Source organism: Hypomesus transpacificus, chromosome 3 (assembly GCF_021917145.1).
Source record: "Hypomesus transpacificus isolate Combined female chromosome 3, fHypTra1, whole genome shotgun sequence".
Lineage (NCBI taxonomy): Eukaryota > Metazoa > Chordata > Actinopteri > Osmeriformes > Osmeridae > Hypomesus > Hypomesus transpacificus.
The window spans coordinates 9,603,383-9,618,975 of NC_061062.1; the positions used below are offsets into that span (position 1 = coordinate 9,603,383).

The window sequence follows — 15,593 nt, forward strand, 5'->3', positions numbered from 1 at the left end:
ATGGAGGGTAAACCGGAGAAGCTGACTTTGAAGCGCCAAGTGGGCCTAGTCGGTGCAGTGTCACTTATTGCCGGAACCATGATTGGATCTGGAATCTTCATGTCACCTCAGTCAGTGCTGTACAGCATCGGTAGCCCCGGAGCCAGTCTGGTTATCTGGGCATGCTGTGGTGTCCTCGCTGTTCTTGGCTCACTTTGTTATGCCGAGTTGGGCACAGTTATCCAAGAATCAGGCGGGGAGTACATCTATATTCTTCGGACATCCGGCCCAGTAGTTGCTTTCATGCTCATTTTCAGCTCAGTCGTGTTCGTTAGACCAGCTGGCGTGGCAGGAATTTCACTGAGTTTTGCTCAATACACCGTGGCACCTTTTTATCCAGACTGCCCCCCTCCACAGCTTGTGGTAAAGTGTGTAGCTGCCTCTGGAATTATTCTACTGGCCACCGTTAATTGCCTGAATGTTCGTTTCTCAATGTCAATTCAAGTGTTTTTTATGGTGACAAAAGTACTGGCCCTGGCAGTGATAGTGTTTGGCGGTGCAGTAGTGCTTATCAGTGGGGGACAAACGGAGAGTTTCAACGACTCATTTGAGAACACAAACGTTGGGATCAATCCTATTGGCATTGCTTTCTACCAGGGACTGTGGTCCTATGACGGCTGGAACAATTTAAATTATGTGACAGAGGAGCTGAAACGCCCAGAGGTAAACAAAACGATTTAAAAAAATACTAATTTTCATATGTCACTTGTAGGCTTACATTGATGAGATTTCAGCTAATCACAAACCAATGGATGGTCCTCAGTTCCTCGCACACCAGCATCCTCACAAGATCAGTTGTCACATCTCTGTAAACCCAACAGGCAGCTTAAATGTAGGCTACTGACCTTATACTTCTCTCTTAAGTAATTGAGTAAGTGCAATCTGTTAAGGTATCGGTACAGTATGTTTATTTTAGTGGCAGCATCATTCTAATGGGATGAAGCTCATAAACAGTACAGGGGTAAAACACGTGAGTACAGAAGGAATACAAATCCAGGAACATGTTGCAGACAGCTGGACTTGTAGGATTGTAATAATTTACCTTTTCCACACTGACCCATGGAATCTCCCATAGGTTTACAGTCAGAGGCAGAACCTTAATCTTATCAAAAATCTGTTGCATGACTCTTCTTTCAACATTACTCATGAAACAAAGAAATTGCAAATATTACTAAATCTAGATGTCCATATTTGTTTGTATCCCTAAAGATTTACCAGCTGTTATTGCAAACCTATTTAAATAAAGTAGTATCTCTGCACAGCAGAGTATGTAAAGTATGTACAAAGTATGTACACAGTTTTATGTAAGAAGTGCACACTGCTACACTGCTACTTCCATTGCTTTAGTGCTTCAGAAGTCTCACCTCTGACCCACAATGTACACGTGCATTCAGCCAGAGCAGATAAGCACTTCTTATCATGTTACTACATTCTTACTGTATATATATTTTTGACTATTTATAAAAAAAAATACCATCTTTATTCTCTTTGGGTTATTGTTATTGCATGAAAGCAGTCCCTGGCAGAACATTTTGGATTAGTTACTGGAAGTCAATTTTATTTAAATGAACCTGATCACTGATTGAGTGTGGTCCAAATATGTAATTATTAACTAACATAAGTCCTACTAAAGTTGTAGGACTGCCCATGCCTTGTTAAGATAATGATTACTCAGCTTATGTATTTGTTTGTAAAAAAACTATAATCCTAGGAGGACATGGCTACTACTGGTCTCAACATGGAAAACAAAACCTCAAAATTCAGCCTTAAACGAGAAGTGGGGCTTACTGGTGCTGTGTCTTTCATAGCTGGGACCATGATAGGCTCTGGGATCTTTATGTCCCCTCAGTCAGTGTTGGTTAACATTGGGAGCCCAGGAGCCAGTCTGGTGGTCTGGTTCTTCTGTGGCCTGCTAGCCATGCTGGGGGCTTTGTGCTATGCTGAACTAGGAACAGTTATTCAGGACTCTGGAGGAGAATACATCTACTTCCTGCGAACGTGGGGCCAAGTAGTAGCTTTTATGTTTGTCTTCAGCTTCATCATAGTCATGAGACCAGCCAGTGCTACAGGTATTGCTCTAAGCTTTGCAGAATATGCTGTGGCGCCTTTCTATCAAGCCTGCCCTGCCCCAAAACTGGTGGTGAAGTGTGTGGCAGCTGCGGGGATTCTAGTTCTAGCTCTGATTAATAGCTTGAATGTGCGACTGGCCATGTTAATCCAGATATCCTGCATGGTGACTAAGGTGCTGGCCCTGACAGTGATCATAGTAGGAGGTGTGGTGTTGCTATTTCAGGGGAACACTGAAAGCTTTGCAGACTCCTTTGATGGGACACATGTGGGTGTCAGCTCCATAGGGATTGCTCTTTATCAGGGTCTGTGGTCCTACGATGGCTGGAACACTCTGAATTATGTGACGGAAGAACTAAAATCCCCAGAGGTATGGAGAGATTTCAGTCAACAAGTCTCAAGCCTTCAGTTTTTCTAATTCTAATTATTGTAGTAGCAGTCAAATACCTTAAATCTATGCTTGTACTACACCATAAATGTATTCTTGATCGTATTGTAGTACACATTATTTTTTTACAAAAATATTTCCTTGTTTAGAACAATCAAAGTCCTCTGGTGTATGCTTTCATTTGCAGTATTTTACAGTACAGTATTTGGAAATTAATTTTTCCGACTCTGTTCCAAAACCTTTTGAACCCTTTAGAAATTGCATTTGTTCTACAAGCTTCTTCAGTGTCTCATTACAGAAATCCAAACATAGTTTTAACTTGTCCACTTTTTAAAAACTGGATACATTACAAAAAGGGTTCATTTAAGGTCGTTTTATGTATTATCTGCTAACAGAAATAACTTAAATAGTAGTTTAGATTCTTTAAAATGTAAAATAAATTTCTGGTTTGTAGACTGAAAGTACAGAAGGTCTCATATGATATAATGTCTTGATCATTTTTACCATCCCAGATGTATAAAACACAGAGTCAATAATCTTTACAAAAGTTTTTATACACTCATAAATAAACAAAGGATTCACAACAAAGTTCCACGAGCAATATGGAAAGTTAATATTAACTGCACAGGTACTTTGCACCTACAGTGCATTCAAATATTTTACTACGGCAGCTCCTCCTTCACAACGTGCTTCTAAAAGGAATAATCTGCCTTTGTCATTGTCAAAGAAGAGTTTGTTTAAAGAAAGCTATATAGTCATGACTAGCATGGAAGCAGATGGGCTGAGACTGAAACGTGAGGTGGGCCTAGTCAGTGCTGTGTCTATAACTGCAGGGACCATGATAGGATCGGGTATATTCATGTCCCCGCAATTTGTGCTGTATTACACTGGAAGCCCGGGAGCCAGCCTGCTAGTCTGGGCCTTTTGTGGGTTAGTGGCAATGCTTGGGGCTCTCTCATATGCTGAACTAGGAACCGTCATTGCCGAATCAGGAGGGGACTTTATTTACATCCTCCGAATCTATGGGCAGTTCCCTGCCTTCTTTGCTGCCCTCACCTTCAATATTGTGGTTAAGCCAGCAAGCATTGCTGCTATATCTCTCAGTTTTGCAGAATATGCTGTGGCCCCCTTTTTCTTGGGTTGCCATCCTCCTGTGTTAGTTCTGAAGTGTGCTGCCGCTGCAAGTGTTCTAACTGTGGCAACTATCAATATTATGAATGTGCGTTTCGCCATGCAAATACAGGTGGTCTTCCTAGTGGCCAAGATAGTTTCGTTGATGATCATTGTGATCGGAGGGGTGGTGAGTGTTGGGCAGAGCAGTAAAGTGATTACAGGGAATTTTCATAATTCTTTCGAGGGTACAAATATGGGTTTTAGCTTTCTGGGAATGGCGTTTTATCAGGGTCTCTGGTCTTTTGCTGGCTGGTACAACCTGAATTATGTGACGGAAGAGTTGAAAAAACCTGAGGTGAGAATGTTAAAAGTTTATTGATGTCAACTATAACACACTTTTAAAGTCTTTATGGTTATTGCCTTGTTTTTGCCTTCCTCAAAAATGTGAAGGCTGTACAATATTTTTGTTCACAGTTTTTGTCAGGTAAGATCTTATGGGACAATATACAACTTTGCTTTAACTTGCTCAGAAGGAGGAACTCAGTATTGAAGACGCAAATATTGCTATATTGTCCAAGTAGTATTCATGCAGCGAGCACCTTCATTTGGTTTGTTTCTGCACAATGTGGAAGGGGTTGGGTAGGTAGGTAGGTAGGTAGGTAGGTAGGTAGGTAGGTAGGTAGGTAGGTATGTAGGTAGGTAGGTAGGTAAGTAGGTAGGTACATTAGGTAGTTATACCTTCAGAGTTGTTGACTGCGCCTGAACATGTACAACTCTATACCTACACTGTAAACTAGCATTAAGATGCTAATAAGCCATTAAGATGGTGCTGAAAGTTATTGCTGCTTAAGTGGTAATAATAATACTGTATAAATACAAATGTGTTTTTACCAATACACTACCACTACTCTACTAATACAAAAAAAAATACAATTGTGCTACAGGACACATTGATCCGTACGGAAAAAAAGGTTTTTTCCGTAGTTCAAACAATGCAGGTCCACAGATGTATAGCGGATACAACATATTTTTTGTGCATGTATACACTATGGATTGAGAGTTTTTCATCAAAGGAAAAACACTTATTGTGTTCGCCTACCATTCCCCAGACAGACGTGTACCGTACATCAAATAATTTGTCTAATATATTCTTTCTCAGGTCAATCTACCCAGAGCAGTTATGATAGCCATCCCCATGGTTACTATTCTTTATCTGCTGGTCAATGTGAGTTATCTAGCAGTATTGACGCCACAAGAGGTTGTGACTTCCACTGCAGTAGCTGTCACTTGGGGGTGAGACACATTTTTATTTTATCCATCTTTTATCCAAAACATGGGTTTTGATCAATGTGTCTCATGTTATGGCTGACTTCATTGTCCACTTTCATTTCAATTTACATGGTTAAAGTCTGACTCTCATAGGATTACACAGTAACCTTTTGGAAACAAGTCAAATGTGGAAAAAGGCCAAGCCGGAACATTACCATAGTTGATGGCTTTAGTTACTGTAAAGCTACCTGATGTTGTCCATGTCTTGACAACTAGTTGGATTGATTCAAAATTGCAAAACTGATTCAAGCACAGTATGTTTTGCTTTTTGCAACAGGAACAAAGTGCTGGGTAGCTGGGGGTGGGTGATGTCTGTGGCTGCAGCTTTGTCCGCTTTTGGCTCACTTAACGGGACCTTCTTCAGTGGTGGCCGTGTGTGCTTTGTGGCTGCCAGGGAAGGACACATGGTGAGAACCACACACACTCTTATCTGTCTTTGTCAAAAATACTGTAGTGTAGAACTAACCAAAATCCAGAACATGATTGGGACCCTCAAAATCCCGACAATATCAATCTTGAAATAATAAAATATGTTTGCAATGACAGAAGTGATGAAGTGCATTTTCTTGGAAAAGGACAAAATATTTACGAGATCCACTTCAACTAATTGTATTATTCTTCTGTACCAATACAGCAGTAGTGAACACTATAAATTACCAGAAACAAAATGGTTTACCATGTTCTGGCCCACAGTAGTATATTTCTTCAAATCGTAGTATAGTATAGTATTTAAATTTAAGATTCCTATATGTTTACTGTATGCACCTTCCTGCCAAAGCAAATTCCTTGTCTGTGCAAACTTTAATGGCAAATAAATCCCATTCTGATTCTGATTCTGATCAACAGCCAGGTATTTTGGCCATGGCGCATGTGCAACGACTAACCCCTTCTCCGGCCCTGATCTTCACTACCGCCATCTCCCTGGTGGTTCTCATCCCTGGAGACTTCCAAAGCATTGTCAACTACTTCAGGTAGGAAGTAGCCTGATACACAATGGACTAGTAGCAGATATCTTTCCAATGTTGAGAAGAAAAGTATTATGCAATAAATGCATTTTGTCATACTGTAAAACCACCATGAAAGCAGATTTACAAATGTATTTTTCCAGGTATTTTCTTAATGTTGCCATTGAAATCTCTATGTTGTATATTTATATTGTCAGTTTTACCGCCTGGTTCTTCTATGGAATCACATTGTCTGGGCTCATCTACCTCAAGATCAAGAAACCTGAGCTTCCTCGCCCATATAAGGTAAACCTCCTAAAACCAGAGGATCAATCTAAACTATTTCTACTTTTCTACAGTGGAGTAAAGTTTAAATATTCTGCTGAGACGAGACACCCGGTGACTCACCATGTAGAGTGCATAGGTTAAGGCCTTACCACAAAGGATCAGGTTTTGATTCCAGCTCGGCCCATTTACTGCATGTCATCCCTTCTCTGTCCCCCCTGCCTTTCCTGTCTCAAACTGTCACCATCAAAAATGAACAAACATAAAATGCCAAGTCGATCTTTACAAATAAATATGTTTTACTGATACTTCCAATTCTACAAGCTATAAAATCGTAAAATATATTTAGTATTTTAACATTATGTTCCTATAATATTACATATTTAACTGTCTAACAAGAGCTGCTCCTGTGACATTGCTTTGTCCTTTATGTATATATAGGTTCCCATAGTCCTCCCCATCCTGGTCCTCATTGCTGCAGTGTTCCTGGTTCTGGCGCCTATCATAGACAACCCCCAGATAGAATACCTCTATGTTGCCTTGTTCATCTTCAGTGGCATTGTGGTTTATGTGCCCTTCATTCACTACAAACTCTGCCCAGGATTGTTAGAGAAGCTAACAATGTTCCTTCAGCTTTTCCTAGAAGTGGCCCCAGCAGAAAAAAATTTGTGAAATTCAATATGGATGGATTAGAAAGATATATTATGACATTTGATTGTAAACATTGCTATATTGTCCTCAATAGTTGCAGCTTCACATCAGCCATTAAGCAATCATCAAACACTTACTTTTACAAGTTCATATAGTATCTGATTTTTTTCCATTTTTGTCAAATTATCTGATTTTTTTTGTCACACAGACTTTTGTAGTGTTGAATGTAATGGGAATTGTAATGTCACTTTTGTAAGAACCAACACCATTATATTAATGATTTTAAGTGTTATCTAAGAAACTGTTCAGTGTATTTGCTTGCACTGCAAGTTAGATCAATAAATCAGATGCCTTTGAGATGATTTGGAGACAATAAATATAGTTTATAAACTTCAGCAGCTAATTGCTGCAAGTTTGAATTGGCAGCACACGAAGAAAACTCTTCATTTATAACAATTTAGGCTTATCAGTGACAAGTCAGATTTAAAAAAATTCCACAGAAATAACTGGTCACACAAGAAAGAAAAAGGCTTATTGGATCATCTACTAGTTGTAAACCGAGTAGCACTCAGATCGAAGTCATCACTACCACACATTTCCAGTAGGGGATCTTAATACCAAGAGACCAACATTATATACATATACCAAATCTGTATCCACATACTTCTCAGATACTTAAGCATCCATTTAAATACATTCTGTGGTGTTCTTTTTTCTTAAAGATAAATGCACAAACATATTTGTTCAGAGTTGCAGGGGAGTCTCCCCTCTCCCAAATGCACATATTCTGCAAGGGTTCTGCAAGCAGTGATGCTCAATGCAGAAAAGGTTCCACTGTTTTAACATTCCACCACCTAGTGGCTAATAGAAAACCTCACAGCTGAGAAAGCTGTGCTTTTATCAGGAAGAATGAAAAAACTGAAAGCAGATTGTAATCATAAAATCATGTATGTTTCTAACTGCATCATACAAATATATCTGTTCACATTAATAGTTCTGTGCAAATACATTTAAACTTCACAGTGTTCATTCAGGCATGTACAGGCTAATACATATATTCTCTTGGCACAAAACAAGGTGGAAATCTGTTTCCATGTTTTTTCTGCAATGTCCGTTCTAATGCTACAGTGTGGTAGTCCACGTTTTAGAGAGAGAGAGAGAGAAGATACTGTAAATCAGAGAAAGGCAAAAAGGAAAGTGGAGAGATGGAAACACAATGGCAGAAAACAAATGAAAGCAGCCACTGTAGGTCACTGTCAGTCTGAGTGGAGTACTGTGGCACTCAGATGTGGTCACCTTGATGAGGTCATGTAGCGGTCATAATGGGCAGTCATAGCCTGGCTTTGAAGTGACCATCTTGTCTATGTCACTTCCTCGTCCTCCTCCTCTGGCAGGTTTCCAGGGCAGGGCTCCATGGTAACCACAATGCCCATGCCACTGCGGCCGAGGGGCATGTCTGTCACATACGTCCACTCATTTGTATCGGGGCAGTAGCATTCCACACTGGACAGGAAGCCAGCCTGGTTGAAACCCCCTAGACACACACACACACATTTCATTGTGAGAAGGCTGAAGGACTAGCTAGGTCTATAGAAACGCAGTGTGAAGGTCGCGAGGAGACTGACCCAGGACGAAGATGCGTCCCTGGTAGACAGTGACTCCCAGGGCACTGCGGCAGTGCTGCATGGAGGCCACGGGCTCCCACACGTCCCTGCTCACACTGTAGCGCTCCATAGAGCTCAGCTGGTTCCTGCCGTCATAGCCCCCCACAGCATACAGATACGAGTCCACACACACCAAGCCTAAACACACATGTACATCCCATTACTTAAGATATGTTAGCCATGTACGCATGCACACTAAAGGACATCACATTGTTTTCTTCCTCCTCGTTCCGGTTGAACGTAATGTACAGTAGTTCTGTGGTGCAAAGTTAAATAGATTCGAAGTTACACAAGTCTTCTACGCACACACACATCTACTGTACTGAAAACACACACACTCACCAAGTCCGCTGCGTACAGAGCTCATGGGTGCCAGCTGGTGCCAGGTGTTGGTGTCAGGGTGGTACCTTTCGGCTGTGTTCCAGCGGTTTTGCCCGTCAAAACCCCCCACCACGTACAGATGCCCCCCACACGACCCCACGCCTGCCCCCAGACGGGCCACAGACATCGGGGACACAAACGTCCATCGGTTGGTCTCAGGGTCCCATCTGGTCAACCAACATTTCCAAATATTTTAGGTGGTGTACTTGAGACGTTTGCTCAGGACAATTATTAAGTATTCTACATTTGCTTTGAATGTATCACCACTTCAAACTAGCTGAGGAAAAGCTCAGTGTGATATGAAAAGGGAAGAACAGGCCTCACTAACAATCACATAAAATAACCATCCATAAAAACCTAACTCGAAGAGCTAGTTGAAACTAGCGGGAGAGAGAGGAGGTAGTTATTCAGTTTCCAAACAACTATTGATTTACATCTGCAGTTCTCCATGGGCTCTGAGACTTACAGATTGACAGATAACAGAGAAGGTACTGTATTCGAGGAAAATAGTAAGACAAAAGGGTAGCTACAGTACAATCAAAAGGTGATATCTATTTTTCCAAATTATTTTGAGATTTCCCTCTAAGAGGTGATTGGTTCAACAGCTGATGCAGCTTATCTAATTTCTGTCTGCTGTTCAGCTGGGCAAAACATTCCCATCAGGATCCACATTCCTGGGTCATGTGTTCTAACATGCTGTGAATGTAGGCTAATTGTAGTAAGAAAAACACTTTCCCTCATGGTGTGAATATGACCTCAAATGTAACTCACACACACACACACTCACCTCTCCACAGTGCTGTGGTGTGTGGAACCCTGGGACCCCCCCACAGCGTAGATGTTGCCGTCCACCACCCCAACACCAACCCTGTTCCTTGGCGTGTTGAGCGAGGCGTGCTGGCTCCACTGGTTGGTCATGGGGTTGTAGCAGCAAAGAGCGCTAGACTCAGCGTTGTTCTGCAGGGACAGGTTCCTGCCCCCCACCTAGAGAACACACAGGACCCAACACTGCTCAGACTCTGTGCTAACACTAGCCTGGGGGTGGGTCCCTCTCAGTCCCTCTCTTTCCAACCCACTGTGTAGAGTAGGCCGAACAGCACACAGGCCCCCAGGCCGCTACAGGGGGTCCCCATGTCTGCCAGCTTCAGCCAGGTGTTGTTGCTGGGGTCCAAGGCTTCCATGGAGTCCAGGGAGTGCTGCCGGTACCTGGGAACAGGGCAAACATTTCAGACAGCAGGATAGGCCAAAGACATATTGAAATATCGACAAAAACAACTATATAACTATAAACGACAAATGTATTCAATCCAACTGGAGAGCAGGATGAAGAAGTGTTCCTCCTTTTCCTTCACTCACCCGCCCGCTACGTAGATGAGCTGGGTGCCACGGTAAAGCGTGGGGGGGAGGGGCTTCCTCAGGGCCATCTCCTGGAAGATCTTGGACAGGAAGTCCTTGCATGAGTTGGCCTGGGAAAGGGGGCACGCAAACGAGAGCAAGAGTGAGCGATCTGACATCTGAATGAATGCGCAGAAGAAATGACGTGAGAAAGTTTGAATGATAACCAATGAAAGAAATGGGGTGTTTCCAGGTCAATGTCTTTAAATGGATCTAAAACCCCACCCCCAACAGTTCTCAGCCCACCCTCCCAGCGGCAACATTTTAGGGACAGAGGAGGTGCCTTGCCTTGCTGAGGATGGGGCAGGTGAGCAGCTGGCGTTTGAGGAATTTGGGGGGCAAGGCATAGATGCGGACAGCATTGAGGAGGGCATGGAGGTACTGAGCTCTCCCTTCCATATCCCAACCCACCCAGTCTGTACACGCCTTGTACACCTGCAACCACATTCACACCAACATCATCATGCAATCAGTAAATGACTTGTGGAAGCAATTTTGTCTTGGGTTCCAGACATAAACCATCCTGATTAGTGATGACATGAGTGCTGTGTCACATGCTCTGAGACAAGGTTAGGAAGGAGCTTCAGGTACCTCAGACTCACACAGCACCTTCAGACTGTCCTGGCTGATCAGCTCCAGCAGCTGACAGTGAGTCAGGCTGAAGAACTCCTCCTCCTTGGTTACCTGGATACCAGTCGGGTCAAATAGCCACACCCCAGTCAGAGCACGACACACTAGGATTCACTTTAACATCTGTTCAACATGACATGTCTGTGCTGCTACATATACAAAGTGTGTGTGTGTGTATATACAGCATGTGTGTGCTGGCTACCTTGTTGAAGTGTGTGTGGGGGTGTATGTATGTGCTGTGGCTACCTTGTTAAAGTGTGTGTGTGTCCTGGCTACCTCATTGAAGTGTGTGTTGATGTACTCGCGACTCTGAAGGTGCAGCTCTGTGCAGCCAATATCTTCAGCGAATCGGGCGATCCCGATGACGTTGGCAGGCTCCAGGTTCTTGACGAGGAAGTCACAGCAGGCCTTGGCCACATCCTCCATCTGGTACCTGGAACCACACACACAGTCACATCAGCATGACAGAGAACCTGGAGCAAAACACACAGAATCAACACAACACAGAGCCTACACATATATTACAGTGCATATTGATGTACTGTAATATTTTACTCCATTACATTGATTATAAATTGTATTATATTGATTTATCAATAACATTTATATGAATTATAATGTAAATTACATATAATGTAGAACTTACTTTATTACTTATTCTATAATTGTGCACGCTTGATTACCTGAACAGTTTTTCCTTTGGGATTAATAAAGTGATTTAATGTAAATAATCTGGAGGCCATTTACAGAACCATCCCCATGGTTCATGTCAGACTCCCACCAGCAGGGGGTGATCCCTCACCTCATAGCTGCCAGCAGGAAGTGAAGCACGCAGTTCTCTCCCATGGTAATGCGGGAGGTGTAGGCAAAGTCAATGAGCCTCCCCACCACCTGGGGGCAGACGTCACGCAGAGTCACCTCCGAGGCACGGCACTCTTTGAAACTGCTGGTGAACATGGCTTTGAAGTATAGGCTGCAGGAAGCCAGAACCACCTTGTGTACCTGAGGAAAGGAGGAGAAGATGGGGGACATGAGGGGGGGAAAAAAGGGAAGGAGAGAGGGGGAGGGAAGAGGAAAGGAGAGGATGTGGAAGAAAAGGGGGAGATGTGGAAGGGAGAAGCAAGGTGTCAACTCTTTTTACCTGACATTTTGCCATTTACCTGCCTGGTATGCTCTGAAAGGAAACCAGCTACTTACACTTGAAACTGTAAGACTAGTGTCATTAAGCCAGTCAAATTGTGATTGAAGCCAAAAAAGTGAATGAATGATATGTAAAACTACACTGTAGAGTTACTCTCATCACATCTTATATCTCACCTTGAAGTCGACGGTCCTATCCTTGTACGAGACATGGAGGACCAGGTCACAAAGCAGTTCGTTGCGTCTGAATTCATCCATGGCCTGCATCGCTCGGCCAGCGTGACTCTCAATGGTGTAGTCAAGGTAACCGGAGCCCCGCATGGACGGCACAACGATGGCAGAGAAGTCAGCATCCTTGGTGGGCCTCTTCCTCCGAGGGCAAAGCATCTTGGGAGATGGAGGGTAAGTAGGTTCTAGAAGATTTCAAAAATGTACCTTGTCCAAGTAGATAATGTAGAGGACCATTGGTGAGATCAGTGTTTGTTTGAAAGTATTCATCAGCTAGGACGCTGATCTGGTCGAAAGATGGGTTATGTAGCGGGTCTGCAGTCCTCCATATGTTCCATGCAACATATATAACCTCCACAGCCCTCCAAGCTGGTAGTATTTCCTGAGAGGGGAAACAGTGTTTCACCCAGTCACAGGTCAGACCAATCAGAGAAGCTCAGTCTGCTGACAAATCTCCGCCACAACATGGTGTCAAGGTCCTGGTTCCAAAGATGCAGTGAAAATGAAGTTGTTTTTTGAAAGGATGTTGGCTCATTTATATAATTTCCAAAATATTCTGAAGGAGAGATTCCTTGCTAAATCATTGGTTGTTGTTCCAGAGCAGGATGATGGTTGGCCAGCAGAGACTTCTGGGACTTTAGGTCAGCTGTCCAATGTTTATTCTGTAACATTCAAGACAGAAACAGAGACACATTAACATCCCCTTAATGACATGTTTGTGTAAAAGTACATAAAACAAAGCACAGAGAGTGAGTTCCGGTGAGAGCCTACAGGCCTCCTCTGCAGTTCTGCCACTGCAGTAGTTTCACTTCCCTCAAGACCAGAAAGAACAAGATAAAGGGGGTGATACACAAGGGAGGAGCAAAGAGAGAGGAAAAGTGAGGGTTACAAAAGGTGAAAAGATAGAGATAGTGCTAAAGAGAGAAAGAAAGCTCCTTTATGAATATGTTAATAGTCTAACCAGGGGTATGGTAATGAGTGGATTCTAGAACAGGAGTTCTTTCCCACCTCACCTTCCTGACTAGGAGGAAATCCTGCCTCAGTGTTGTTGTGAGTCAGACAGGAACAAGAATAGAAACAAAAACAATCAGGCCAACATTACTACACATGTACATATGTACCGGTATATGTATATATAGTCATGCCATTACTACTCTACAATTCTTCAAAAATGAAACTGATAAGCCTACTGAATTTAAGTCTGGGCAGATATGACACTGCTGCATCCAACACTACAAGTATGTGTGCACTAGGCTACGAAACCATCTCATTGTTTCTAGGAACCAAACCCGTCTTGCTACTGATACTGTACTCACCACAACAACACACATTCTTTTTCCAGGGGCCTTGACATGGCCTTTGTGTGTGTTTGACTGCAGAGGTTTACATGAATCTTACTCACAACAACCAGGACTAAAGTTGTGTGAGCCTGTAGATCAGAATACTAAGTTATTGTATAACAAGGCTGATCTGCCTTCCATGTTCTAACCCCACACCCTGCAGCTTCCCTGTTCACAAGTCACAAGATCCACTAGAGAGAGAGAGAGAGACAGAGAGACAGAGAGAGAGAGAGAGATAGAGAGAGAGAGAGAGAGAGAAAGAGAGAGAGAGACTGAGAGTAGTTTACAGAGGCACCAGTCTGCAATAAAGGACCATTGTGTTGCTCTGTGCTCCCGTTCTGAGGCAGATTATATCCTGGATTTAAACTGGGAAACAGCATGACTGACCTGCAGAAACATGCATACATGGACCCCAAACGCATATCCCCTTACCCTCACATGACACACTGATCACAGGTCTTTTAAGCTCATTTGGCCTAGGCAACACACACAGAAGGCGCATGAGACTGTAATTATTACAAATCCCTGTCCACCCCAACCCACCCTCCACACACATATTTTGTCATCTTCCACATTTGAACTTGATTTGTATCCATGTCGTTTTGGTGCAGACATCCTCTGTCCCCTAGGACGGTGTGGGAATTGAACTCTGGTTAACCATTAATAGCTTGTTTTTGCTGCAGGTGACAAAACACATAAGTCTGTACTGCCTTGCGCCAACTAAACCGCCCCTGCCCCAGGCAAATGTCCACTCTGCCGTTTTGAGAACTAACCGAACTCTGAAGTTGTATAACAAGTATTATTATGATTCATTTTCAACACGTTTTTAGCTCTTAAATTGGTGTCGGAGTTTACTTCCTGAACACAAAATGCAATTATTTATAGCCCTGGGTGGAGCCTATTGTCAGCAGCAGCTCTGAATTAATCATCTTTATTTCTACCATCTCCTGCCTCCCCCTTATCTAACCTACACATGTTCCAGACTTTCGTAGCTTATGTCGCTTATAGTGTCAGGTTGGGAAATTAGGCAGCGAGATCAACAGGTCTGAACATTTCACGGTGGTGGTTTATCTGGCGATATCACTAACATCAGTCAGCAGCGTATTCCAACCGTAGACATTGCAACAAATGGTAACAATTGCAACATGCATTGTAGCCATTAGCGTTCCAGGGAAATTTCGTGACACATTTGGCAGATTCTAATTCTGTTTTGCCAACGTGCTATGCCATTACTGAATAATCTACTTGTTAACAGTATCTTAAACTGCTCGAGACAACAGCTGACAGTATGCACAACAAAAAAGCGAAGTTGATAGGCTACAAAAACTGTTACATAATCACCTCCAATCAAAGTTGATTCAACAGCGGATGATAGGACGCAGACTCGCTCCAAGTGGGCTATTGACTCAGTGAGGTGACTTGACAGAGTACCTATGGTATTATTCATTAATTGAAGCGATCCTGTACCATACAGATCAGTAGCATTCGTTTCTACAGATAGGGCCTATAGGTTATTAACTAAAGCAGTGTGAAACAGTTATAACTGTTTCACACTGCTTTAGTTAATAATTCGAACTAATGTGGAAATAGTCCTCTAAGGTGAAAGGGTGTATGCTGAGTAATAACTTTTGGAACCGATTCTGGCACATTTCTCTAGCAATAGACCACATTAGCCTTCCAATAGAGCCGTACCCTAGGTCAACTCACGCTGGTCCATAAACCCGGCATGAAGAAAGTGTATGTTAACCCAGCAGTCGGAAACCTATTGGTAATGTAACAAACTTCAGAAGGCAAGTCTCGTATCTATTACCTACCTAAGCTGTTCTCTGATGATTCAGCGGGGGGGTTTTCCGCGGCGTTCCATTCTTGTTATGTCAAACAAACTTGCAGATACGCCGAGTTTAGAAACCGAAGTAGCTGAAACCGTATCAGGTGTTTGAGTGTGCGCACTTGCGCGTTCTAATGCAAAAGCCTGCTACTCACCTCCTTCTGAGGACAA

The 15,593-nt window shown here is 42.9% G+C and overlaps 2 protein-coding genes across 5 annotated transcripts in view; one reads left to right on the plus strand and one right to left on the minus strand.

Annotated features, from left to right (window-relative positions):
• Positions 1 to 7,063, plus strand: zmp:0000001267 (b(0,+)-type amino acid transporter 1). Its single transcript, XM_047051882.1, has 8 exons — positions 1 to 130; positions 506 to 702; positions 1,751 to 2,476; positions 4,767 to 4,900; positions 5,214 to 5,343; positions 5,783 to 5,907; positions 6,099 to 6,186; positions 6,607 to 7,063. Exons 1-8 carry the CDS (start codon positions 1 to 3, stop codon positions 6,835 to 6,837), a joined length of 1,761 nt encoding a protein of 586 aa, XP_046907838.1. The 3' UTR covers positions 6,838 to 7,063.
• keap1a (kelch-like ECH-associated protein 1a) overlaps positions 7,038 to 15,593 on the minus strand; it is a 17,965-nt gene continuing 9,409 nt past the window's right edge. For 2 of the 4 annotated variants that reach the window (XM_047047294.1, XM_047047301.1), the window contains 11 exons: positions 12,204 to 12,916; positions 11,689 to 11,888; positions 11,163 to 11,319; positions 10,848 to 10,940; positions 10,545 to 10,691; positions 10,218 to 10,327; positions 9,938 to 10,067; positions 9,649 to 9,845; positions 8,823 to 9,028; positions 8,442 to 8,618; positions 7,038 to 8,350 (listed from right to left, as the gene is read on the minus strand). In XM_047047294.1, coding sequence (XP_046903250.1) covers positions 8,178 to 8,350; positions 8,442 to 8,618; positions 8,823 to 9,028; positions 9,649 to 9,845; positions 9,938 to 10,067; positions 10,218 to 10,327; positions 10,545 to 10,691; positions 10,848 to 10,940; positions 11,163 to 11,319; positions 11,689 to 11,888; positions 12,204 to 12,413 — 1,800 coding nt within the window. In that variant the 5' untranslated portion in view covers positions 12,414 to 12,916 and the 3' untranslated portion in view covers positions 7,038 to 8,177. Of the gene's footprint in view, positions 8,351 to 8,441; positions 8,619 to 8,822; positions 9,029 to 9,648; positions 9,846 to 9,937; positions 10,068 to 10,217; positions 10,328 to 10,544; positions 10,692 to 10,847; positions 10,941 to 11,162; positions 11,320 to 11,688; positions 11,889 to 12,203; positions 12,917 to 13,267; positions 13,332 to 15,408; positions 15,572 to 15,593 lie in introns of those variants that run through there. The other 2 variants (XM_047047285.1, XM_047047310.1) reach the window with 2 other exon arrangements.

Bases quoted from the DNA above. Each gene is read 5' to 3' on its own strand.
- zmp:0000001267 (XM_047051882.1), top strand. From the start codon at position 1: ATGGAGGGTAAACCGGAGAAGCTGACTTTGAAGCGCCAAGTGGGCCTA. The intron at 131-505 runs GTAGCCCCGGAG...TGGTGACAAAAG, and splicing joins GTCAGTGCTGTACAGCATCG to TACTGGCCCTGGCAGTGATA. The intron at 5,344-5,782 runs GTGAGAACCACA...TCTGATCAACAG, and splicing joins CTGCCAGGGAAGGACACATG to CCAGGTATTTTGGCCATGGC.